This window comes from Pteropus alecto, unplaced genomic scaffold (assembly GCF_000325575.1).
Source record: "Pteropus alecto unplaced genomic scaffold, ASM32557v1 scaffold103, whole genome shotgun sequence".
Taxonomy (NCBI): domain Eukaryota; kingdom Metazoa; phylum Chordata; class Mammalia; order Chiroptera; family Pteropodidae; genus Pteropus; species Pteropus alecto.
In genome coordinates, this window is record NW_006436288.1 from 7,338,033 (window position 1) to 7,365,491 (window position 27,459).

General features: G+C 31.9%; 1 protein-coding gene and 1 pseudogene across 11 annotated transcripts in view; one reads left to right on the top strand and one right to left on the bottom strand.

Moving 5' to 3' along the window:
* C2CD5 (C2 calcium dependent domain containing 5) overlaps positions 1-27,459 on the bottom strand; it is a 79,951-nt gene that overhangs the window by 17,838 nt on the left and 34,654 nt on the right. For 6 of the 11 annotated variants that reach the window (XM_025047383.1, XM_025047385.1, XM_025047380.1 and 3 more), the window contains exons 10-16: positions 26,274-26,382; positions 14,748-14,862; positions 11,980-12,126; positions 8,977-9,168; positions 6,094-6,280; positions 3,125-3,289; positions 118-258 (exon numbers count right to left, since the gene is read on the bottom strand). In XM_025047383.1, the coding sequence (XP_024903151.1) occupies positions 118-258; positions 3,125-3,289; positions 6,094-6,280; positions 8,977-9,168; positions 11,980-12,126; positions 14,748-14,862; positions 26,274-26,382 (1,056 nt within the window). The remainder of the gene's footprint in view (positions 1-117; positions 259-3,124; positions 3,290-6,093; positions 6,281-8,976; positions 9,169-11,979; positions 12,127-14,747; positions 14,863-26,273; positions 26,383-27,459) is intronic. The other 5 variants (XM_025047384.1, XM_025047381.1, XM_006912681.3 and 2 more) reach the window with 1 other exon arrangement.
* Positions 21,454-21,572, top strand: LOC112480437 (annotated as a pseudogene).

Genomic DNA, 27,459 nt, shown 5'->3' on the forward strand with positions numbered 1-27,459 from the left:
TTGATATTTATAACAGTTGTAATGACACAAAAGTATCACATCAATTTAGGATCCAATTGTAAAAATGCACATCTTGTTTTCTAAATACTTTAAGAAATTAGTCCAATGCCATAATACCTCCAAAACAAAAGCATCTTTTTTCCCATGTGAAAGGTCCAATTCTGTAACTTCATCAGAGCTTTCTGACTGAGATCTTAAAAGTCTTGAGCGTTGTCTAGGTTCTGGGATGGGTGATCCTATAATCTCTTCAAATATCTCCTAAAAAAAAAATAACTGTTTTATATTATATGACCATATTTTTCAGGTTTTTTTTTTATAAACTGCAATCTCTTTTCCTTTTTTTTTTAAAATTGAGGTATAATTGACATATAACATTATATTAGTTTCAGGTATACAATATAATGATTCGATATTTGCATACTTCAGTTTGGTTTAAAATTTTTATACTAATAGACAATACGTGTAGGGTGGGGAGTCTAATGTATATTCGAAGTCTATATTTAATTATAAACTTTATGACTAATTAACCTTTTATAGAGTATGTACACGGACATTTTCCGTAATCGATAATAGCAGCCTTGACATACTAATTCGGAAACATATATATAATTCATTTTCACAGACGTGGAGAGACATTACTGACATCTAGTACAGAGAAGAAAGTACAATGAGTAGGAAACCAGCAGTCCTTCCAGTTCAGAAAGTATTTTCTACTCAACATTTAAGGGTCCTAATATCCCATAAAGAATTAAAGATCTATGTTCCCAAATATAATTCTACTCTTCTATATCTTTTCTCATTCAGTGACATTTTTCAAAGCTCTACATAGTAAAATGAGGAAAACAATGTGTGTGTATATGTACATAATACATTTATTACACATGTGTGTAACTTATTTAGCTAAATAAACTTTGATAGTTATAATAATGATATTTTTGATGTCAGTGTACAGTGCAATCCTATATGGGTTCATAAGCTTTTTTACCTACTACATAGCCAAAATAAGAGCTAACTAGAGGTTCTAAATATCTGTTAGCAACAGGAGTATTGAGAGAATGTGGATATGGGAGCACAGATGCAGAAGGCATAGCCTATTATTGGTGTAACAGACCTATCTTTTTAAAAATGACGTTAAAAAATAAGTTTTTCAAAAATATAGTTTTAAGTGTTCATTTCTACTGCATACCATACATAAGACTACCACCATGCAGTTTCATAACTTAGTTATCTTTTGAGTACTCTCACATCCATTTATTTTGTTTGCACTCCAAATTAACCTGACCTATGTAAATTTGACAGAGTGTTTATTATAATGATTAGAAACTGATAAACAGTTGCAATTCAGAGGTAAAGCAGTTTGTCTTTGTTTGAAAACTAGTAAATGAAGAAACTGTCTAGGTCAGTTCTTTTGACTGAGTGCAGAATTCTTCCCAATAGATATCATCCTTTTTTTATAATTTTATAGTAGTTTAAACTTCGGTTACACCTCTGTTCACTATATCATGGACCTAATAAATATAACTATCCGGAATGTAATATACCTTAGATTCGTAAAGAAGTTTCACCATTGGTGATGTTATTCCAAATAAAAGTTTTGCACCTTATTTTAACGTCTTTAGTTGACTGAGAAGTCTTTTATCTCCAGTTAAGTGGTACTATGTTTCTGCATTAGAAACATTTCTCAATATATTGAGGGAAAAAAATCAAACAACAGTATTAACTTCAGCTAGAGCTACCTTCCTAAGAAAAGGCACACTCTGGTCTACATTTACAGGGTGGGCGTACATTGTTTTGGAAAACTGAAAACACTAAACTGTGATATGAGTAGTGGTGTGGTACACCAACTTCGTCAAAAAAATTCTGAGATGTTATGCTAAAAGACTAATGTCAGTATCTGAAATAAGATATAGTAGAATATTCATAAATTGATTAGTCCTTTTGTAGAAATGCAGTCATATTCAGCACATGAAACCCATATATGCTGAAATGTTTAAATTCATAAAAGATTTATTTCCTTCTCTAAAATATGCTACTAAAATAGAAGTTCAATAAATATTTACTGAATAGATTAAGTAACTCGATTAACATTCTCTAAATATGTCTCTGTTCAAGGGGCTCACATTATAGTAAAGAAGACAGACATGGAAAAACTAAGTGCAATAATATGTAACAGGCACTATGCTAGAAGCACATACAAGTACAATAGGAACACAAACGAGGTAGCATGTCCTGTGGGAGATCAGGATGGAAGAACAGAGTTGATAAACTTGGTTATACAAAAGAATTTAGCTCTTATCATTAGAACTGATAAATGGAACCCTAACATATAGCTTTGCCAATTATTTCTCCCCAACAGGCATAAACACTATTAGAGATGTTCAAATATCAAAATATAATTATAAAAGAAAAATAAGTACTACAAATATGCAGTCAATAAAGTGTTATGAGGAAAGAGTTTACAAAGGTTCTTGAAGTAAATATATTAACAGATCAACATTTTCAAAGAAGTTAAACATGTTCTACAAATTGTTCAACAAATATATTGTTGAACAAATATAAAGCAAGCCTCATAGGTAATAAACAAATGAAACATGTAATCAATATAAAAAATATTCATAAGATATTTTATGTGCTTTTTCATTTACCAAATCCTCAAAATCTGGTGTCTATTTTACACTTATAGCACATCTCATTTTGGACTAGCCACACACGTCAAGTGCTCAACAGTCACATGTGGCCAGTGTCTCTACCACACTGAACTGTGTAGCTTTAGGTCATATCCTTACGATTCCTCCCAGCATAACAACTTTGCCAGAAAGCTATGTTTGAAGCTAGAGTCAGATGCACTGTTCCAGAAGACCAAACAAAATTCAAGTCTATATAAAACAAAATAAAAACAACAATAATATTCTTATCCAAATACGATCTTTTTACAGAAGTATTTCATTATCAGAGACTCATAAAAACAAATAGTTTCATTCTAACTCCAGCATCTCTTTCAGTTCAGCCTATGTGAATTCAAACAGTGGAAAAAAAATCTTTTAATGTCTAAAATAAGATAACCTAAAAATATACTAACATCTAAACAACTTATGTATTCCCAATATAGATTTATTTTACTTACCGGAGGATTGATTTCATATAACTCTTTATTCTTAGCAATCGTGTCATTTATCTTCTTTTGCATATGAGATATATGCTGTTCATATGAGCCATCATTAGGAGTCTTCCCAGCAATCTGAATTCCTCCAGGCGTTGGTAACGCTGCTAAATATACACCTGTGGCCGACTTGTAAAAATAATGGGGAAATGATCAAAAAATATCTAAAAAATAACAGTTTTCATATTTAGGAATGTGGTCTTTGCCCTGCAGAAAAAAGATATAATTAGCATCCATGCATGTATAGGATGTATATGAAAGGGCACAGAAAAACACAACTGGTAACAGGGGTTGGTTACTTCTGGTGAGAACCCTGGGTAGATGGGGACAGCAGTGAAAGGAGCATTTAGTTTTCACTGCATACCCAACTGTATTATAAAATTGTTTACTTTATGATTATAAAAAAGTTTAGAAAATAAAGATAAAAAGTTGTTAAAAGTAAATTTGTCATGTATAAGTAGATAATTTACCTTTTATATGGCAAAAGTGAAAGGGAAAGTTTTGCAAAACAAATGAAGAAACTGAAGTGCACAAAGGATAGGAAACTTACTCAAGATCGTACTGTCAATAAATATGGACAAGAGATTCGAATCTGTCCCTTGCTCCGAAAGCCAAGGCCTTCTTCCTATACCAGCCCACCTCCATAATTACCAAGAAAGAAAATTTTACTTGATACAGATTTATTAATTTCTGACTCTGTAACAGTACTACATGCCATGAGTACTGGAAAACTATTAGGTGACATAGAAAACAGCACAAACACATACATACACACACACACACACACACACACACACACAAAAAAAAATGTGCATTTAGGTTAAAATATGCTTATATAAGCAAAGCCAAAACATACATAAAAGTATAAATATCAAATTGTTAATATCAAAAGAGTAGAATGGGGAAAGAGAAGATCATTTTTTTTAACTCTGGATATTTATTTTGAATTGAGTCATCATTATTTTTAAATTAATCAATTGTCAATTTTATAAAAGTCCATCCTAGAAAGTATATGATACTCTATGACGAAGTCTGCGCAGCAGATGAAACTGACCTTCAGAAGCTCTCTCTTCTGGTTCGTTCATTAGTGTCTACGACTACACCTCTGACTCAGTCTCTTGCTCAACCTCAGAACGCCCTCTGTGCCATAGGAAGTCTTAGTGTACCATCTCCAACACTTCCCTAACTGCATTCACTAACAAACGAGGCAGCAGCCCAGAATGGTTGAGAATACAGACTCTGGAACTAGACAGGATTGGGTTTGAAATCCAGTTCCAGTACATGCAACCAAAGCACCCTGGACTAGTCTCAACCTATCACAGCACTGACTTTCTCATTTTATAAAGATAATATTATATTCCTTCTGGAGTAGCACAATGTCAGACACCCAGTAGCATTCATCAGAGATCAACTATCATAGAAACTACTCTTGGGACCTTGAGACTTAAGTGCACAAACTAAAACACAGAACAAAGATTAAAATCTCAAACAGTTGTATTTGGTGTATTTAGTGATCTAGAAGGAAAAGATTTGGAATCAAGCTCTAGTTCTCAAAGATACCCCCAATAACTACTATTTTGTGTTTAGTTCAATTTACACATTTATGTTATGTCCTTGCTAAGCATGGGAGTTTTTAGACAAATTAATTATAATTAACACTTTTTTCCTCAAGTTAATCTAAATGTCAAATATTTTAATATAAATCTGATTACTTTCATTAATCATTACAAATTTTTTTTGTTAAAAAATTAGGATTACATAATTAATCATCATCATACGATTACCCCCACATACAAAAATTTCCCTAATTGCTTATAGAAAAAAATGATTAAGCAAGAAACTATTTAGCATTTTATCTACTAAATGCATACTGAGAAAAAGAATCCAAGTCCCATAAATTCCTTAAATTTCTATACATGTCTCAGAAAGATGGCTGAAAATTCCCATTTAAAAAGTACCAATGACACAGACAAAAATTCTGGCTAGCAATGTGTTTAGAATATGAGAAGACTTTCATAAATATTTTTAATCAGATTCCATTTGATCAATATATATTTTGCAGGCATCTAGTTCTCTGGGCCTCAGGCTATTTGTAAAGGTAGCTCTCGCTTTCCCCAATGACGATTTTCTAGTTAGGACTTGTTTTCTAACAAGCGAAGGTAAACATGAAGCTGAGATATAGAGCTTTCTACAGACTCACAATCTATCAGCACCTAAGAAACACACACATGGTCTACTAACCATGGGGGCACACTTATGATGAAATTTAATTCTCAAACAGTAGGTAGTGTCTCATATGTATTGCCTCATTTTCTCCATTAAAATGAATGATTATTTTAACACAATGGTCTTCTCTCACCTCAGAAGTAATTTTGCCTCCCAAAAACATCTAGTAATGTATGGAAACAGTTTTGGTTGTCATGCTGGAGGGCAGCTATTAGCATCTAGTGGGCAGAGACCAGGGATGCTGCTAAACTGATCCTACAATGAACAAAACAACCCACTACAAAAAGGAGTTATCCAACCCCAAATGTCAATAGTTCCAAGAAGGAGAAACCCTGTTTTAGCGATGCATAAACAATAATAAAATCCAAAACTATGGTGGCCAACTTACTAAACAAGCTACACATAATAATTTTTAGAAATCTGACTATTGGGCTTATTGTCAGAATATAAAAATATAATAATGACATAAATATAAATTTTATATAATAATTTAAAATAACAGATAATAATTTCATAATTAAATATAAAAATAAAATATTTGAAAGCCTATCATCAGATTTGTTACTTCTTATAATGTCTCCAACCCTTACAGGTCTTGATACCAGTTTCTTTAAATAACTCTTTTTAGGAGACTCTTTGAATCACATAAAATAGAATCTATTACAACTATAGGAATCAAAAAACAAAACCAAAACATGTAAACTTACCGCTAAGCCCATCAACATATTTTCGCCCACTGTGATCTGAATTCTCAGTCCAAATAAAGCATTCATTCCTTTGAGTTTTAGCTTATTCATTAGCTGAGTATGTACTTCATATTCCATAAATGGCAACAGATTACTGATAGCTGTGGCATTTGCTTCTGCCTGTGCTTTCTTTTTTAAGCGACATAACCTGTTTTAAAAAATAATTTAGTCAGTGGATGATATTTTTGGTACCACCTTAAGAAATTTCCAATTTTTAAAACTGTGTAAGAGTGTGCTTGATAAAACATTTATTGGTTTCAAATGGGCTTATTAAGTTATATCAGTAATCTTTTTGGTCACTTTTTCAATGTATACATTTTTTGCTAAAAATCTTATTTCAATAAGAAGGAAAAAATCTCAATATCTCTAGAAATGAAATAAATACTGATTAAAATTACTAGAGAATATAATTTAAAATCTTAGGTTTCCTAATTCCACATGATCTTATGATGGATAGATAGCAGAGGAAAAAATTAATTTACACATTAAAAGAACATAAAACCTACTTGAGTATCTACCATGTGCCAGGCACTGTTCTAGGTGGTGAGCACTGATCAATGAAAATAACACAAAGTCCCTGTTCTCAGTGAGAGAATAGAGGGGAGGTGGGAATAAACACAACCTCAGACTATGTTTAAGAATCAGGTGTCTGAAGAAAATAAACCAGGTGAAGCGAGTGGAAATAACTAAAGAGAAAGATAATGATACCTGAGTTGGGACTGTAAAGACTAAAACTGGGAGAATTGGATAAAGACAATTATGGAAAGGAGCTGGCATACCAGAAGAACCAAAAGGAGACTATTGTAGCTAAAGTGAAGTGAAGTGAATAAGTACAGTTAACAGTATTATATCAATGTCGATTTCCTACGCGATACTCTACAACAGCTGTATAAGATGTCAACAATGAGAGAAGGTACACAGGACTCTTTATACCATTTCTGTAACTTCCTGTGAGTCTATCACAGTCAAAGAAACAAAACACAATGAACAATAACCAACAGAAAACAGATTTTAGATATTAAAATTATTAGTTAGAGGATCAGCCAGACTATAACACATGATTTGAAAAACAAAACTTCTAGAAATAATAAAATAAATTATCAAAAATTTAAAATTACAAATTATTTGGCCTATCAGCATATTAGAATCAGCTGAAGAGAAAATTTAAAAATTGAAAGAGATAAGAAAGTATGTAAAGTATAGCACAGAGAAACAAAAAGATAGAAAACACAGAAGAGAGTAACGACTTAGAAGAGGCAGTGGGAAAGTCTATCATATTTTGAAGTGGAGAATCAAGAAGAGAGAAGAGATGAAACAGAGGAGAATTAATACCTAAAAATTTCCTAAAACACATGAAAGACACCAATCTACAAATTCAAGAAGCCCAATGTAGAACAATTAAGATAAAGATAACTCTGTACCTAATATTTCATAGGAAACTGCAGAAAACCAAATACAAACAGAATAGTTTACACACAGCCTCAGTAAAAACCAAACAATACTTTCAAAGGAACAACAATTAGTCTAATATATTATTTCTCAACAGTAGCAATGAAAGCCAGAAGGCAGTGGAAGGGTATCTTCAACATGCTGAAATAAAATAACGGCCAGACCAAAATATCTTTTAAAGATAAAATAAATGCATATATAGACAGGCATTCATCACTATCGGACCCACCAAAAGAAATACTGAAGTATATACCTCAGGCAAAAGAAAAACAATCCAAAATGGAAAGGCCTAAGACTCAAGAAAGAATAAGACAAAAGGAAATGGATTACAAACATATTTTAGAAGAAAATGCAACATAACTTTGTAACTCTGAAGTGAGGAGGTTAGGAAAAAGGGCAGAGTCAAAGAATACCATATTTGACACCAAGAACTGGATAAAACAAGGTATCATTTATTAAAAAAGAGAAGGCTAATATGAAAGAAGTGAAGAAAATCAGCAGTTCAATTTGGAACAAGTATGTGATGCCTCTGACACATCAAAATGGGGTCTGAAGTACACAAGTAAGTATATGAGTCTGCAACTCAGAAGAAAGTTCTGGACTGAAGTTATAAATCTGGAAGTCAAAGACACAAAGGTAGCATATAGACCTATCAAATGATGAATTCAACTAGGGAGAGAGCTTTGAAAAGAGGGTCCAGACCCATGGCTCTCAAGGATCAAGAAACGAAGAGAAATCAACAAAGAGACTGGAAACTATACACAAAGGTAGGAAAAGGCAGAAGGTGTGGCACTGTGAAGTCAAAAGAGTTTCAAGGAGACAACGATCAACTTGAATGAATATTGCTGAGATGGCAAGTAAGATGAGGACAGAAATGCTCAATTGAATTGGTCACCTGGCAGTTGTTAGTGACCTAGACAGTTAGTTAACAGCTGCTTCCTATATGCCTACCACAACTGAATATTGCCTAACTGCAGTACATTTTAAAAGGAGCTTTTAACAGTTAAGTGAAGTAGTAAAAGAAATACTACATAGCACTGTTATTTAAAAGAAAACATCAACTTCCAAAATGTATTACATATTTAATTTCATTCATGTATACTGAGTCACATCCCTAGCCTGCAACAGGTTAATTAATAATTCTCACAATAACAAGCATTTATACAGAATTTAAATGTTTAAAACAAATATAGACATATTTGAGCTTTATAAAGAGGCTATTTTCCCTCCCAGTTTTTCATACAATAAATTAAGAGGTTCGGATAGAACTGCCCAGCCTGCCCAGGATCCCACAGATAAGAAGGAAACAGTAGAGCAGATATTTGAAAATAGGTCGATTCAACTCCATAGTCCATACTCTTTCAGGGATGCCAAATACCGTTTTCGCAAACATACCTTGCTTGAATTAGACAACCTTTTCCAATAACTGTTGCATCTGCTGGGAGGTCTATAGTTGTAAAGAGAACATCAGGAACTTTCTGTTTCCTGCAGTTATAGCAATATGTGAGATGAGCTGGAAATGGCATATTCAGTTCATCATACGGTATATGGCAAAATCCACAGCCTGCAGGCAAATTTTCTTCTAGCCTATGTAAATAATTAAGAAAAAAAAAATAAGGCATTCTTGAAAATTCTGTGCTTTTTTCAAAAACATATATTGTATACACAGTACTTGTGCACAAACTACGTCATAGCTTCTACCACAGTAGGTGGTTAAGAGCACCACTATGACTGATAAAAATTACAAACGACAGTGAAATGGTAACCATACACTTTCCTATGACAGAAAAGGCTTATACAAGTAGAAAGTGATTTTGCAACAATTCTTATGTGTGGTGGCTACCACCTGACAAAAATCACTATTATTTCAAAGTTTTTTCTTTGAGATACAGCATAAATATAAATGTTTAGACAATAAGGGTGACATTTTTTTACTGTCTGAGAAATATAACACAAATATAATTTTAAAAATTTTCTAAGAAAAAACATTTTTTAACCAATCTGAAAATAAATTTATGGTTAAAAACAAATCTATTTAAGAAGAAAAAAAAATTAAGTCAAAATAGGCACACTCTAAAATTTCTAATTTCCAAAGGCTGTTTTAACATTTCTGAGAAACCAAAAACCTGTTTCATAAAAACATTCATATCATACAAAAACCTCAAATAACCCACGACCTTCCCATTCACTGCAAAATGTCTGTTGTAATACGCTGTTTACAAACTCATTTTAGAATAAGTATTTTTTCACTCATTAAATCTGAGGAAGTCAGGAGAATTGATAGAGAAACAGGAAGTTCTGGGGAGAACTTCAGACTTTCACCTAGCCACATCATCTAGGGCTCTGGAAAGATATGGGTTCTCACTTCTTTCTAAACTAAAGCAACCTTTCAGAAATTGAAACTTGGCAAGAAGACAAATTTTAAAAAAGAAACTCATACTATCACTGAATTTTCACAACCCTTTAAATCAAAATTAATTTACTCCCAGATACCATTCTTTTATTGTTGAGATAGCATTCTGCTATATTAGAAGTAAAAGGGAAATCAGAAGATCTGAGTGAAGCTATGTGACTTTGAACAAGTTATTTAACCTCTCAGAGACTCTTCTATAAAGTGGGAATTGCAATCCACCTAAAAAGGTTCTTTTCATTTTTATTTTTTGAAGAATAAGAAAACTACAGGCAAACACAAACGACCATCCCACCACCACCAATATCAAGCCCAGCCAACAACAACAAAAAACTAATAATGTCACTTGGCCTGAAACCAACCTGAGTTACACTAAGCACTAAATAGGAGACCTCAAATTTTAATGCCAGTTTGTTTAAATCTAAAGCCCATGTGTTACAAGGGGACAGAAAAGGATAAAACCTGAAACAACTTTTAACTAAACACCTCACAGAAGTTTGAACAGTGGTGCAACATCGTAACACATAAAAAATAAAAGTATTAAAATTTATGAAAACATTTCAAATAGAAATGTACAAAAGAGACTGTCTAAATATACTGAGTTCACAGGGAATTCTTCCTTTTATTCTCCTATATTTTCCAAATTTTCTCCAGTAAACAGAAGTAATTTTACAGCAGAAAAAAAAAAGGACATTTTTCTCTTTTACAAATAGAGATGGTATCTGTTGCATTGGACCACCATACAAGAGAATTCACTATATCCATCCAAGCCACAACACTGAAATAACCTAGCTGCATGGGAAAGGTCATTTGTTAAATTAGGCTTCTTGGGAGAGGGGAAGGAGATTGGGGTAAAAGTGGTCAAATATATGGTAATGGAAAGAAATTTAACTCTGCGTGGTGAACACACAGTGCAATACACATATGACATATTACTGAGTTGTACACTTGAAACCTAATGGTTTTATTAACCAATGCTGCCCTAATAATTTTAATTAAAAAAAAGTTAAAATTCTATCTACTCTAGAATGAAATCTACCAACATGTGTGAGAACTATATTGTATCACTGGGAGAACTCACTGGCAAGGTCAGTTTTCTCAGTAGAACATTCCAATGTACTTCAAATGTTCCACTTTCACTTCCCTATTTATGATGACTTACAATTCTCTAAAATATATTATGGTCAAAATGCATTTTTAATACTGACAAAAGACACTGACCAAAGTATTCTGTGTGTCTACCACAGCAAAAATATCTGTTATACAGACTTACAAATTTGCACTAAATTTGATATATAATTTTTTTTGCTTTTTTCTTTAATAGATACTAATATACTAATACTAAAAAAAAATTTTTTTAAGCAAATATGCATACTATGGGGTAGGGGTAATTAAAATTTACATTATTCAAGTAGACTCTGGAACCAAACTAATAGTTTTCTGCATATTTATTTGATAATTTCATCTGTTCATGGAAAGCATTTTGACATTTATGGAAGCTAACAGATTAAAGGGACCAATAATCAAATAAGCCAAAAAGTAATTTCATTTTACTTAATACTTTCATTTTTACTTTCTATTTTACATATGTTAAAGTTATATTTCACTTTCCATGAAGCTTTTATATATAATTTTGGTACAATATAGTGTTTTGATTGTTTTATAAATGAAGACTTTTCTATATGAAAACTGTTTCATGGCCTTTTTCTGTTTTGCAAGTGAGACAAAGGGAAAAGAAAGAGACAAATCAAATTTAAAAATTATTTCTATAATGTTAACAAACAAGAAAATGTATCCTTGAAATTCTTCAATTGGTAGTTATACATGTCACTTATCAAGTATGTCAATTATAATGTGTGTCCTGTAATGCAAATTCTAATATTTCTCTGTTGCTGTATTATGTAAAAGTCAGTAAAGGGCCTGACACTGTACCACTGTAGCCCACCCTCAAGGAGAATTATCTCAGTTCTGAAAGAAAAACAGTCAACCTCTCTCCCTTCTCTGCCCTTATGGAAAATAAGCCAGGCTGCCATGACAACCTCTGTTCCAAACAGCCCTCCACAGTGCCATCGTGCAGAAATCTAGGGTTCAGTACAGCTGCTGTGCCGGATGCAGATAAAATACAGACCTCTTCACTATAAAAGAAAAAAAAATAAACAAGTTAACATTTTCAGACAATCTAACTTTGGAAAATGTTAACTATCAAAGTAATCACAAGTGTGACAATTTAAATTCAGGTTAAACTCTATTAAACATTAATAACATTACAGAGTTACCTCTTAAACCTAGGAAAGAAAACAGAAGTAATATGATGTTATTAAAGTGGAGAGGGCAAGAGTTCTTTATTACTTAAAAATTGTGAAAGATAAAGTATAATATTAATAATAGAGTCCTTTAAAATATGGTAAAGCTGATAAAGACTAGAATGTTTCAAAATAAAAGTAGTTACAAACCATACTGTTGAATCCAGCAATAACTCATTCAACTGTATTAAAATACTCTTTGAATACACATTAAATTTTACTTAAATTATTCTAAAAACACAACTACGTAAATATTGCTATAACCTAATTTGAATTTAATATTAAAAAGGTATCTGAAACAATATCCAATATATACTAAATGGAACTTAAACTACATCATGATATATATGTTAAAACTTGATATTCAAAAGAATTCTTTGAAACTCTTTATTATATATCACCCAATTTGAAAGCCAAAAAAGTAAATAGTCAACACAATTAATCGAAAAGATCACCTAAAGCAAATGAGAAAAGCAGCAGCCTAGGGACAAAACACTGGAAACGAAGTGTAAATGAACCAGAAGCCTAAGAGAACATGAAAGAAATGGTCACTTGATTTGTAACTGAGTACACAGAGGCCAGGCTTAAAATGTTTAAGTGGGCACTGAGAATGTCAGAAGGAATAACGTGGAGCCACTGAAGGCACTTAGTCAAGGAGCTACAAGAGCAGAAGTGCGCATCATAAAGAGTTTAACCTGGTAATAGTAAGTAGGATGGCTTAGAACCGAACAAATTATTAAAGAGGAGATTTAAATACAATGAATTTTTTGAGGTCCAAAGGAAAAAAAAGACTGTCAGATGAATTCGAACTTCTAAGTAAATTAATTGGGCTCATTTCTGTAGAATCTTGCATCTGTGACACATCTCTGTCTTTCTCCATATGCTGTTCTTTTAGCCTTGAACACTTTTCCTATGCCTTTTCTCTTCATTTATATAATTTATACTCATTTTACAAATTTCACTTTAAACTTCAGTTATTTCATTAACACTTTCTTCCAATCCTACCTCTAACCTCTAACCCTCTGGGATTCCAAAGCATCTTAGGATCCATAATAAAATATGTTATACTTGTCATAATTCTCCAGGAGAATGTGAATCTCATGGCAAGAATAATGTCTTTTAAAACCATATCCGTAGGACCTGGAAGTGTATGACACTAAATCCATGAATGAAGCAAGACTATCTACTACGGAGTAAGGCAGGATAAGCATAATAAAGTCAGTGGTTTAGAACAACTACAATGGGATTAGAAAGTTCAAGAGTAAAATACATGGTCTACAAAGAGAAAAAAAGGGTCCTCAGAAGATGAAATAGCATGGCTCTGCGGTGTCCATATTTACTACAATCTAATCATATTTCTCTAATAACGATCACCACAAGCGCAAGAGAATTATCCATGAAATACTTGGCAGCAAGCATTACCCAAGAGTAGAAGGTAGAAAAATAGTAGAAGGCCAAACAGTTTCTAAGTAATATCTATTATAAACTTTTAAAGGGATTGATAGTAGGGGTTCAAAGATGGCCGACAGCAAGTAAAGTCAGAACCTGAGTAAGGAAAACTCTTGGTTTAAGATAAGGGTCAAAATAAACCAGGTGTAAATGAGCAAACAATATGGGTGAAAAAATATTAAGCTGGGATCCAATAATGAAATTTCACAGTTTCAAATTTTTAAAAGTCAATAGTTTCGAGTGATAATGAGGTCCAAAACATGATTTGAAGCCAAGAGGACAAGAAAGTCAGAGGACTTAAGAATGAGAAGTACAATGCCAGGCTGTCAGAAGGAAGATAGTCATGTTTCACTGAAGGAGTGGCAGAGGGATTGAGAAAGGCAGAATAACGTTTTGGAGGTAGAAAGTCGGAACTGTGGAATAGTATGGACTTTAAAGAGGAGAAGTTGTTTGAATGAAAGGTAGGAAAACAAGGTTTTGAGAATTAAGAGTATGGAAGTCCCTGCATTACTTGGCAGCGTTAGGAAGGACGATTTGTTCGCAGGAGAAAGGTAAGTTACAATTAGTAAAAGAAGGTAGAAAGGGTTTAGAGATGAACTTTAAAGACACAAGGCAGCTCATTTACAACAGAACGAAGGTTTCAAAGATCTGAGAGGAAGGAGTTAGCAGAGTCACAAACTGGAGTAAAATAGGCCTAGAGTTAATACTTGCTATGTGCCACTATTATGTTCTCATTTAACTCCTCAATAATCTTGATAGGTGATTATCAACTCTATTTCATTGTATAACTTGAGGCTCAGGGGTGCAGAGTAACTTTCTCAAAGTTTCATAGCAATGCAGTGGCAAAAAATGCATATGAACCTCGCCTCGGTGTGATGTACTCTAAAGCCCATGCTCCTGGATCATTCCACTATTTTTTTCTCTATATTTGCATAAGGCTTTTCCCCTTTCAGATGACAACCTGTAAATTACAGCATCTAGAAAATCAAGTTGTTATCATTTACCAGATGCTAGTTGATTCACTGTAGCCCACTACAGCATGACAGCCTAAAGCTTTAGCATGTGATTTTATTTCTTGTCTGATTTCTGCCCACCACGCATCTCGAGTTTCTGGTTCATCTGAAAAATAAATTTTACATCAGTTCACTACTCAATAGCACATGTCTAAATGAACAAGAAATGTTTAAAATAAACATATTCTGGGAGGCAAAGAATTACTGTTTTACAAATTTTGAAACATCATATATTTAAAATGCTACTTCTCCAAAAGCTTAACATTTTAGTTTAATGCTACTTCTCAAAAAGTTTAACATTTTAAACTTGATTGCTAGAAAATAAACCATCTAGTTCTATTTACTTTATTACTTTAAGGGACATCTATAGAAACGTATTTTATTCGGTACAACTTAAAATGTAGACCCAGACTTTCCAGATTCTAATCTTAAACTGAGAGGATATCCTATATCTCACCTCGCTGAGAATACGCCTTATGAGTCATAGTCATAAATTTAATTTAAATTCTGAGTTCATTTTTTATAACCCAACATATTCTGGGTTCTTTCCAAGGCAAAGAAAGATTGGTTGATGTTAAAAAAGAGAAAGTTATCTATAGCCGTCTTAAAGCAAAGTGACGAGAAACAAAGGGACTAGCCAATTCAAAATAAAATAAACAATACACTTAAAGAGTTAATACAAATAATTTGGCTAATGTATACCAGAACAAATTTCAGATAGAAAACTACTATAATTTCATGTATGGCTCTGTAATTAAGAAAATGCCTTAGAATCACAGAACTGTATTTTAATACCATAGAGGAGTCCAATATTGATTGTAATGGAGCATTATAAATGGGGCATCTGTCACACATACTTCCTAATCACTTGCAGTCAGCTGCAAACTACTGGTGAATAGCAGCTGTGAATTATAGTAACTTTTTATGTCAAAGGTGTCAAAAACAGAAACAGTCTATAAACAGTATATCCTAATTTGTTTCTTTTCGTTGCCAATTCCATTTGGGAACAATTTAAAATAGAAAAACCTCAACCAACTATAAATAGGATGCTAAATTCCTACTGTAAATTTTCTATAAAAAGGCACTATTAAAGCTAAAAATCAAATAATCCCAAAACTCTAATTCTTAATTTTGGTGTATATCGTTTTCAAAGTATGTTTTAAAAATAAGGAGAATAAGTAGAATTATACTCACTAGTAAAATACTGAAGACAGCAAAGTAAAGAAAAATTAAAAGGTTTATTTTAGCTCACATTTCTATGATGTAATTTTGATTCCTCCACAGGGAGGTGTTCAGCAAAAAGAAGAAATGAAGAGATAAAAGCCAGAACTACAAATGATTCCAGCCAGTTCTTGAATTAAAGTTTTGGTAAGACAGAGCTACCCTAAAACTTTTTCAGAAGAAAAGAAAGAAATGCAGACTCCAGGAAACTGAGGAAAGGATCAAAGTATGAGATAAAATAAAGAAGGAAGAAAAATAGAAAAGACTACGATATGGTGTTAGCAATCAACATTATGAAGTAAATGCGAGACAATTAGGTGGCCTTATTTTGCACATACACTATTATGTTAAAGAATTTCTTCATATGCCTAACTGAAATGCAGACATTAACAGCACAAATACACTTTTTAAGTCCATTCTCTCTTTTTCTTTTAAGACATACATGTTTCTAGACCAGTTTGGATATCTATTTAATATCATCCTTTCCTAACAGGGAATTTTTATATCATAAGACAAATTATTACTTAAGTAGTTGCTAAATCTATCAACTTATTTGATTCTTTGAAAACAGATATCACAAATAATATATTTATCAGTTTAGAAAATAATTATTTTTCTGAAAAACCATGTAAAATAAAGTCTTAACTTTTCTTAAATCCACTAGTAAGGCCTGCTTTTTACTTTTTAAATCATTCTGGAAGTTTAAAATATTGCTTGCTAAAATAATTGTATACTACATTTTTAAAAAATAGATTTTCTCACATTATGCATGCCTATATCTATGCTACAAATAATACATGGTAGCTTTTCTCTTTTAAAATGAATTTTACAAGAAGTAATCCATGACATTGTTTTTTAAATTAATGAAAAATGGAGGAAGCCACTTAGTTTAAGTTCAATATTATTTACTTAAAAATAGCCAGCATGTCTAAATGGAAAAGTATGTAATAATAATTACTATGAGATACATGTAATCACATAGAATACAAAGTTTATTTACATCAAACTTACCTTGGTATAACACATAAAATAATCAGATAATTAAACCAAACACTATGAAAGAATAGGTGGCTGATTAAAAAAAAAAAAAAAAAAAAAGCTGAATGCAGCACAAGTGGAGCATTCATATTCTTCTGACAAGGTTACAAGCAGCCTTTATTCTGACACACGAGCCACACAGTTGCACATGGGGATGCCATTGTTGTATTTATTTACAAGTTTAATAAAAGCTAAAGAGTTACATAACATGGGAGCTAAGGAAGCAAATGGCGTATGTCCACACTCCAAAGAATTTCTTAAATTTGGTTTTTGGCTAAAGCAAAAGCTCAAAGAACGAAGGGTTTTGCAAAGCAGATTCAGCAGACAGGAGCCAGAAACAGTGGATATTTTGGCGCATGCTTGGATCAGGTGACAGTACAGACTGAAAACTATGGCAGCTCACTGAAATGGTTACAGAAAGTAATGGCCCTAGATTCTAGGTGAAAGCAAGGCAAGCATACAGTAGGGAGCACTTAATCACAAACTAGTAATTGGATTAACAATAATTATCTATAACTATAAGCAAAAAGCCAAAGGATGAATTTTTTGGTTATTAAATTTAGGGATTATTTAATTAAAATAAAATTAAGGTTAATTTATTTAATATTAAAGAAAAATTTTAACTTATCTTCAACACCTACATCTTATGCCAGAGATGAGCCAGAGAAAATTCAAGTAGTAATTATGACTAACTTATTACAACTGAAAATTCAGAAATACCATAGTATTTAATCTTATAACGGAATTTTGAAAGCTTAAAAACTGCTAACTATATCTTATAGGAAACACACTAGTGAATTTGAATTGTTTTATTCATCCTACATAAGTCAAAATTGAGGATCTACCATACTTATATAAAAGGCAAAAGGGTCTGGCTTAAAAATTTATGGCAACTATACATGCCAGACATGAAACTGGATAAAATTTAGTCATTTGGAAGATATACAGTTAAGATGTGAGGGTCACAACTGATAACATTTCAGAGGTGTTAAGAAAAAAATACCTTCACGTTAAATACCACGCTCCTCCCAAATCTATAGTATTTATAACTATGAAGATATAATTTTAGGAGTATTTATAATTTACTTATAAAAATTATATTTCATACTATTTTATGTTTTTCTTCTATGGGTCAAAACTCTTCATAGATAATATCACAAATCTTTTAATATGTCCTTTTAATGGTAGGCATGAACTGAGCTCTAGATTAGTACTTCACCGATGCCTCTTTTAGGGGTAATGTCTGCATACTTGGGTTGACATCATAAGCAATTCATTTTACTAATGTTACTTTTCTAGTGTATGGCCATAGCTTTATATCTTGCCATCTTTTTAGCATTTTATTTTGTTTCTGAAATGCAGGTGAATCTGGTAAAGATTTCTAAAATAACAAAAATCGTTTATATCTCAGAAAGTATGCCTTTATCAAACTCAATCTCTGTGAGATTTTAGGCAATCACACACTTCCAACTAAGAAATACCGAGTACTTAAAGTGTTAAACTTAGTTCTATTTTTACATAGCTCTAGAAAAGAATAACTCTGCCCTTAAGAATCTTTTAATCTGTTTGAAAGGAAAAAGGAAATTTTTTAAATGAATAAGAAGAGATAAACCATTAAGTAGGATCAAATAAAGGTGTGTAATACAATGATATTCTACCTTGTTAATAGACAGCACAAAAAGCTACATTCTCAAAACAATCTTTGAAGAAGAGAGATTTCTCCTAACGAAACTGAAAGTACAGAGTTTAGGGTCAAGGGAGTATACAACCTCAAACTGGGTGAAGATTCAGTACCAGACCAATAGAAAGATTCTTATTACATAGGGAGTTATGTGCAAATTCAGAGCAAACATGAAGATGTAGTAATTTGGGATGTTAGGATGGCAGCTGAGATATAATTCATGTTGGACCAAACTGGAGTTCTTTATTATTTGTTTAAAAAAACGGATATGTAATCTCTTTATTTGTAAAATTTCACTCTTTACATATATATAAATGTAACTAGAAACAAGTTACATTATGTTACATTATATATGCAGAAAATAATATATTACATTTACACGTTACATTATAATAATGTAATGAATATCGAGTTATAGTTTGTATATATGTAAAGAGCAAAATTTCACAATTAAAAAGATTACATATCTGATTTTTTTATAGATAGTAAAGAGTAGGTAGTAATATCCAGTTATATTATATAAAGAAAATTATATGTATATTTATGTCACTTTACATATAAAAAGTTCACATAGCATATATGCTATATTTATGCCTTCTTGAATTCTATATAGCAACATTCTGAAAACCTTATTAAAATACTAAAAAAAAAAAGCTGCTTAACTATTTCAGGCTTAGTTTACACATCTGCTCATGTGTACCTCTCAGACGTAGTAAAAAAAATAAGTGCTGAGATCATCATTGAATTCAAGTTCCAGGAAAGTCTATCTTCATTTAACTAATACACACAACACACACACACACACACACACACACACACACACATGCACACACCAAAAGAGTATGAGAAATAGCCTAGACCAGGTATGTAAATAGAATGTTTGCCTAGCTGAAAAATCGCGTTCCCAATCCCCAATACTGTGCTCAATATATGGCAGGCACTCCATGAATACCCACTGAATAAAAGGCTTTTACTTAAAACTAAAAACAAAATTTGAATGACTGGACTAATAGTGTATATTCCATAAATATTTCCTTAAATATCACCTGACTCAGTACTTTTCAAACAATTATATAACTACTTTATATTTCTTCTTGTCACATCCTGAAAAAAATACCTAAACTGACATTCATCCATACAAAGAAAATAACAAATTTTCCTCAACTACACTAAAACTACTATGAAGTGAAGTTATTTGTGTGATCTGTTTAAAAATACTTCTAGTGGTAAACTCTTCTGAAAGAAAAAAAGATCACAGCCATTCAAGAAACAATAAACTAGGACTATTAAAATTTGCTCTTAAAGAACTTTTTAAAACTCAACTTTCAAATAGACTTGAATGTGGGATAATCATGATCTATATTTCTCTCACTCTCAGCTAAAAATTGCCAAAAGCCTATAAACTCGCCACATTCTACTGATTATCAAGTCTTGCTCGTTTTACATCCTAAATATTTTAGAAATTTACAGTTAAGAGTTTAAGGCCTGAAGACAGAGAATTAAGGTTCAATTGTCATTTGGCCACTTTGCATTGTATCTTGGAAAAATTGCTATGTTGCATTTTGTTCATATATTAAATGGGAATAGTTCCTACCTCAGTCAAAGTTGTATTTTGAAGATTAAATGTCCTACCACCATAAAAAACTTAGAAGAGTACCTGGCACACAGTAAGTGTTCTATAAACTTTAGCTCTCCGATCACCACTGAATACAGTCTGCTAACTGGTTTCCCTGCTTCTGGTCTTGCTGCCTTTATATCCCTTCTCCATCCTACAGTCAATGATGTAACACAAATGTAACCATTGGTTACCCTCTCTTATTCCTATGTTCCGCTGTTCCTAGCATGTCACCCACAAGATTTGCAAATGCTGCATCTTCCTTCCTAGTACCAAGATTCATCTTGTCTTTCTCAAGGTCTGTTACCAGGCCAGAAACATAAGAAGCGAGATTTAAAAAAATAGTAATAATTTTTAAATAAATCTCAGATATTGAGTTCCCTTCTTCCTGCTCTATAAAAATATTTTTCTATCACAAACTAAGATAGCAAAGCAGAGAAAGGAGACATAAAAAAAAAAAAAAAAGCAAAGCTAAACTAAGACATTTTGTACTCAGTGGCAAACAACTTAAGTATCAAGTAACTAACATTATCAAATGAGTACTGGCTAGGATATTATTTTACAAATGATGGAAGTTTCAGAACTACAGTCAAAGGATGTACATTAACATGGCTCCAAGTACACTATATGAAATATAAATTTATGTGAATCTCTTATATAGTCTTCAAAAACTGAGCTCCAGAACTATCTCTATAAGCTTCCTGGCTACACAGAGTTAATCATGCCTTCCTTCCTATTTAACACTGTAATACCACAGCACACAGAAAACCACTTACATATTATTCTATCCTCCCAGAATATGAGCTTTGTAAAAATAGGAGGACTGCCATCTTTGCACATCTATCATCTAGCAAACTGCATGGCATAAAATATATTCTAGTAAATGGTTACATGACATAACATATTTCATGAACTATTATTGTGTAATATAAATGTTTTATCCCTACATTTTAAGGCTTGTGAAATAAGAATGTCTAATAATTGATAAGTATATTTAATATGATAGTGTTTCTTTCTCTTTGCTCTTGGAAGGCTATAATTAAACTGATGATACATCATATAATACATGGTATCAGAGAATCCAGGAAACACAGTATGAACAATTTCTAGCATTAATTAAAACAAACAAACGAAAGAAAACAGTGTATGGCCATGCTACCCTGAACGAGTCTGATCCCATCTGATCTTGGAAGCTAAGTAGGGTCATGCCTGGTTAGTACTTGGATGGGAGACCACCTAGGAAGACCAGGTGCTGTAGGCATAAAAAATAAAAAATAAGGCATTATAAACTGACAAAGTCCTTGCAATCTGTGAGGTCAACCAAAGGTTGCTTCATCTAAAAAATAAAAATAAATAAAAAATAAAAATAAATAAATCAAAAACCATACCAAAAATTAGTTTTCTCATTGACATGGTTAATACTTGATTCACTATGGCAATACAGGACAGCAATATTCCCTAATTACAGAGAAGAATACATGAATAATTTGAATATATTTACCAAATGTCACTTTTTTTTTCAGAATTATCAAGTTATTTTTCCTAAACACCAAAATCAGCCTGATTTCTGAATATGTACCAGACGTTACCATAACAGTTCTAATTCCTCAATCAAAAGCATACAACTATGAGAACATTAAATTGACAGTCATCTTTTATGTTCTTTGAATATTCTATAACTTATAGTCATCTCTGTTTTATCATACACTTACTGCCTACTAGACTTTATTTTAAATGATGGCAAGATATACTGATCCCTTAATCATGTTTCTCCTTGACAAATTCTGTCACTCTGCTTACACGAGACAAGGTCTTTATTATGCTATAAGACTTAACTTTTGCCTTTTCCATTTTTGAGAACTGTTCTATCATCTGACTAACATAAATCTCACCCTAAACATATTTGCCCTGACAAGATTCGGCTCCTTAAATTATTAATGATCAATCCGCTCTCAGTGTTCTTACATAGCAAGCCTTTTTTCTCTTGACACTACACTTAATCTGCCTAATGTTTGAAAAATATATTCTTATTTTTATTAAACTAATCCACCAGGGTATTTTTAATTTCTTGCTAAAAACCAAGTATACAGCATTACATTAAAAATGATTATTTTACTTATAATCAATGTGAGAACAGTATGCTGGCAAAAGTTGGATAGAAAATAGAGATAATTTCCCTAAAGATTTACCAGTTGGTGTCAGTCTACAACTGCAACAACTGGACCTAATCAGCTTATTTACTAGACTGCATTTAGGTAAATCTGCATGATAAACGAGTTACTTCATAGTCAAACATGCGTTACTTACATCAGAACTTACATCCTGGACTCCTAAGAACAAAAAAAGTTTACAATATTGAAAAGATTATGGGATATTATCTAAAATGCTGAGACTCGATATTTCTGGTTTTGTTTTTCTATAAATATATTTTCTGACACAAAGCTGAAAGGTTCTTTAGGTAAAATAACAGCTTCTGATGCTGAATCAAGATGGTTCTATTATTTAATTCTAATATGTAAATGACAAAAATTTCAATATTTGTATTATTGAGAGAATATGCTTTTACCAAAAAGAAAATTAACTAGCTTCGACTCTAAACCACATCACCAGCTGTAAAGTTAACTTAGTTCAGTTTCTTTAAAAGCTATAAACAATATCCATATGTAAAATTACTTTAAAAAATTACATTCTCACGTGGAAGAGGAAGGAGGAAAGCTTATGAAAGCTGTTAATCCCCTCAAAATCTGTTCTTACTCAACAGATTTTGGAACACTTCTAAAATTATAAATAAAATGCTAATAGTTACACTTTTATTGTATTTATAGAATGCTAAATATATTCAAATCTGAACTGGTTTAAATATATTTTAATATTATCAAGTCATTTAATATTTATATTTAACAATTTGTTTCCTTAATCATTACGCTAATTCCTGTGTCATTTATCTCATAGGAAAAAACTGTTGAAAACATAATAAATATAATTTAAAATCATCATTCTCAAAGTTAATCACTTAACAAAATAACTTATGGTATTTCTATGGTTTTGATTAATTCATTTGAGTTAACACATTTTTATATTTGCATTTCCATGGAAATTACAAGTTATAACATATACATTGAAGAATGTATCTGCATAACTGAATTGATATTAAACCTATTTAATCTAGAACATTTCTAAAAACTTCACTGAGCTGCCATAATTTTTGTCAGCATATGTAGTACTGAATGACCATTAAAATACCTGAATTGAAACTATTCCAGTCTAGCAGTTTGTAAGATCTTGTGTTACCCATAATTCCGACAAAGGCTGAGTTCAAAACAGCAAATTAGTAGATCAGTTTTAGGTGCAGAATAGTAGGGAAAAAACATAAAACACTACAAACAAAACACAATTGACAACACCACTCGACAGGAACTGGAAAGACACAGACAGCAGAGTTAATAAGAAGTAGAAATAGAAAGAGAAGAAGGAGCATGCTATCATAATCTAACATTAACTAAAATCTAATTAAGATAATTACTTTGATTTTTAAAACCACCCCATTCTTTCTTTTGTTATGTAATCCTGTTTGCTTAATATTTAACAAAGGAGAAAGTCCTAGAAGCAATAACTTCAAAATAATAATCCATAGAATTAGCAGGTGGTAGTGGTTTTAAAATAAGATTTTTTTTTCCTTCTACACTCAGTGTGAAATGCAAATTTCCAATGTTCACTAGTGAAAAAAATAGCTGCAAGATTCATTTGAGAGTACGAATACAGCACTTTTAATATTAGCACATGCATCTCAATCTACCCAAAGTTTCTCTCAGCAGACTAACTCAGTGTCATAAAATTAATACTTCATCATTATGTATTATGTAGTGTTCCTTATGTAGACACTCATCTAAAGTTTTGTTTTAACATTCAGCTTTTTTCAACAAATAAAAATACTGTTCATAAATAATTATTTAAGGGGTCTGAAGACTAATAAAATGTTCGTAAAATGTTCTTTTTTAATGCATAATATAAAAAGCAATCCAAAGAACGTCATATTTATTATCAAAATAATATAATATTGGAACCATTCAAATATATAATTGATTTGTATTTAACTGAAAATAAAACAAAATTAAAATTTAACATATATCATTAAAAGCATTTATAAGTATATGCCCATAATTGTTTGGGAAACAGTCCATTAGTAACTGAGAATTTCCATATGGGAATTGAAAACATTTCTGAAAGGGAAAGAAAGGAAGAGGATGGATAAGCTCGTAATTGTAATACACAAAATGTATCCTGTAGTAAGGATTTCTATTTTCTTCCCTGGGCCTGGATTCTTACATTTCTTACACAGCTAGAACAAATTGGCAAGTATGATAAACCTCATAAAGCAGTTTTTTTTGTAAAAAGTTATATGATTGTAAATACAGCTCTCTATTTAAACTTATTTATGTAACCTTCCTTTGTTCTCCCAGACTCTACAGCTTACTCAGAGTACATGGAAGCAACAATAAAATCAAAATGTTTTCAGTAAACTGAAGATATCACTAATAATTGAAAAATTCCTGAAACTATTTTTGAAGTTATTATATCAGTAGGTGCCGTCTATCAAAATATTTGAGTCAGTGGTCCACGGGAACTCAGGTAACTAACTTTGGGTCACATAGCCAATGTCAGGTATCTTAACCCTATACTTCCTTGCACTTTCCAAATAATTCAAGTTCCTAAACACAGAAATATGGAACTTAGCATAGTCTTCAAGGTCTCAATACATTAGGCTGGCATCAGTCTAAATTTGCCTTTAATTATTGCATAATATACAAATACTACAGGAAGAAAAGACCTTTAATTGACCAGAAAAATAAGAAACAGGGGAGGGGGATAAACCATAGAGGAAAAAGAGAAGACTGATGCTTAAAAAATGTATTTGCTCAGCCTCAGAGTAAAATAATCCTAGCTAGTATTGCTTTTCTGAAATCTTGCTCAGGATCTAGAAAAATTTCATTCTTTTCTCTATAATTATTAACACAAATGACATCAAACTACAGGGCACAGATTAATTTTTTTTTAATTTTAAAAGAATGTTTTGCATACAATAATCTCAAAGCATTTTACTCTTTTTGTAACTGTTAGTGCAAACCTCAGGAAGAGGTTATTAGAAGTAACAATTTATAATTTTCAAAAATTTATATGTTTATACGCCAAATAAAAATGCTAATATAATTTCAGGTTTAAGGCATGTCATTAAAATAAGTGACTTAAGCAAGTTATTGGGTATCGCATCAATGAGAGATGCAAGAACACGTTCCATATAAAAAAGTTCCTACCACAATTACCATGCTTATTTTAGATTTAGAAAAATCACCAAAGCATTTCTAATCCAAGGGCCTAAAATTACTAGGACTTTCTTATTTTATAACCACGGCCCCATATTTTAAAGAAGTAAGCTACTATTCTTGTTTGCTTATATAGAACAAATAGCTACGTAAAAGAAACCGAGGAATCAGACAGTAGCTGCTTTTTCATTAAATCTTAAATACTCTACACAATGTTTACAATTATATTTTAAAAGAATACTTTTTTTAAGAATAAAGAAATGACTCGAATAATCTATAGTATTGCTAGCGAAAAGAATTAACACCTTAGCGACAATGGTCAAATTGTAAATTGCTACCTGCCTGGGTCAAAGAAAACAGCTGGCTAAAAAGTCACTTAAGGATTCCCTCAAAGAGACATCCTGACCAAAAATGAATCAAGATTTGTCTGTTTTGTATAAAAAATTAACTAAATTATACTTATACTTAGTTTGATTATTTTTAATTAAGATGACTGCAAATATTTTAAAGCAACATGTGTCAGTTTATACTTTTTCGTTTCTCTTTCAGATACATTTGGCTTAAAAAACATTATAAAAATCACTTCAATAATTATAATCTAAGTAAATGAAACACTGAAAATAAACTTTTAAAGAACATACCAGGATTGTGGATACGATCCAAAAGCTTCACAGAGCGTGCACTAACAACTCCCCCAACATGCACAAGAAATCCAGGAGGAAACGCCGTCAGGGTAAAAAATGGAAATTCCTAGTAGAAAGAATGGGGGAAAAACAGAACTGACCATATGTAAAATACAAAATTTGCTTGTTGATACAAAATTTATCATGAAGAACTGAATTCTATACCTTAACAAAAGGCTACCAATTATACATTATACATGCTTTGTAATTAAGTTTCCTTGGATGTTTTAGAGTTTCAAATTCATTTTCCCATATATATCATATTATACAGAATCTAATCTTTTTATCAATTTTCAATGAGAAAAATGCTCTGAGTTCCAATTTGAGAAACTTAAACACTCATTTCCTTCCTATCAATTTCCTACTCTGATGTAACTGCAATGAGATGAAGGGATTCCCCAGCTCCTCAGTGGGGTGGACTCTCCCCTACTCACATGCATACCCAATCCCAGGCTACTGGTAAAGACTCTGAAGATCTAGAGCAAGAGATCCAAAAGAATGTGGGACTGAAGGAGGGGGGAGTGAAGGGATGACCTTATGAGATAAGAGATACATAGAAAGGTGAAGATATGGGAAATATCAAGTTGAGGTAGGTAGAGAATCATTATGTGAGATTACTTACACTGTCAACACCAGGGCAGCAGGAGAAAATGTAAGGTCATAAATGTATATTAAAGAAAGGGGAGAGGTGTGTAGATGACAATAAGGGAGGCAATACAATTCTATTTGTTCTTGAAGCTTTATTCTCCCCTTCTCTCTCAAGGACATCAATTCTCCTCGTCAATTTAGAGACAAAGAGAAGCATACAAAAGAGAAATGGTAGAGAAAGGAAATTCATTGAAATGGAACCCAGGAAGAAAGGGAGCTCCTGTAGCTGCCCCAATATAGAGATCTCTCACATTATACAAATTGGATGTGTCAGGGAAACTAAATATTTGACTTGCCTGGATGCAAGATTAATGTAGCTCACTTAACCAGAAGTCACTTACCAGTAGCCTCAGCTATTCAGAACCTAGCTGATAATTGAAAAATAAACAAAATAGGGCTCTGAACAATAAAAACAACTGCTACAGTTCTAAGTACTAAAGTTTATATATTTTATTCATAAGAGATCCTCACAGATCATAGTCATACTAAGGCTTAT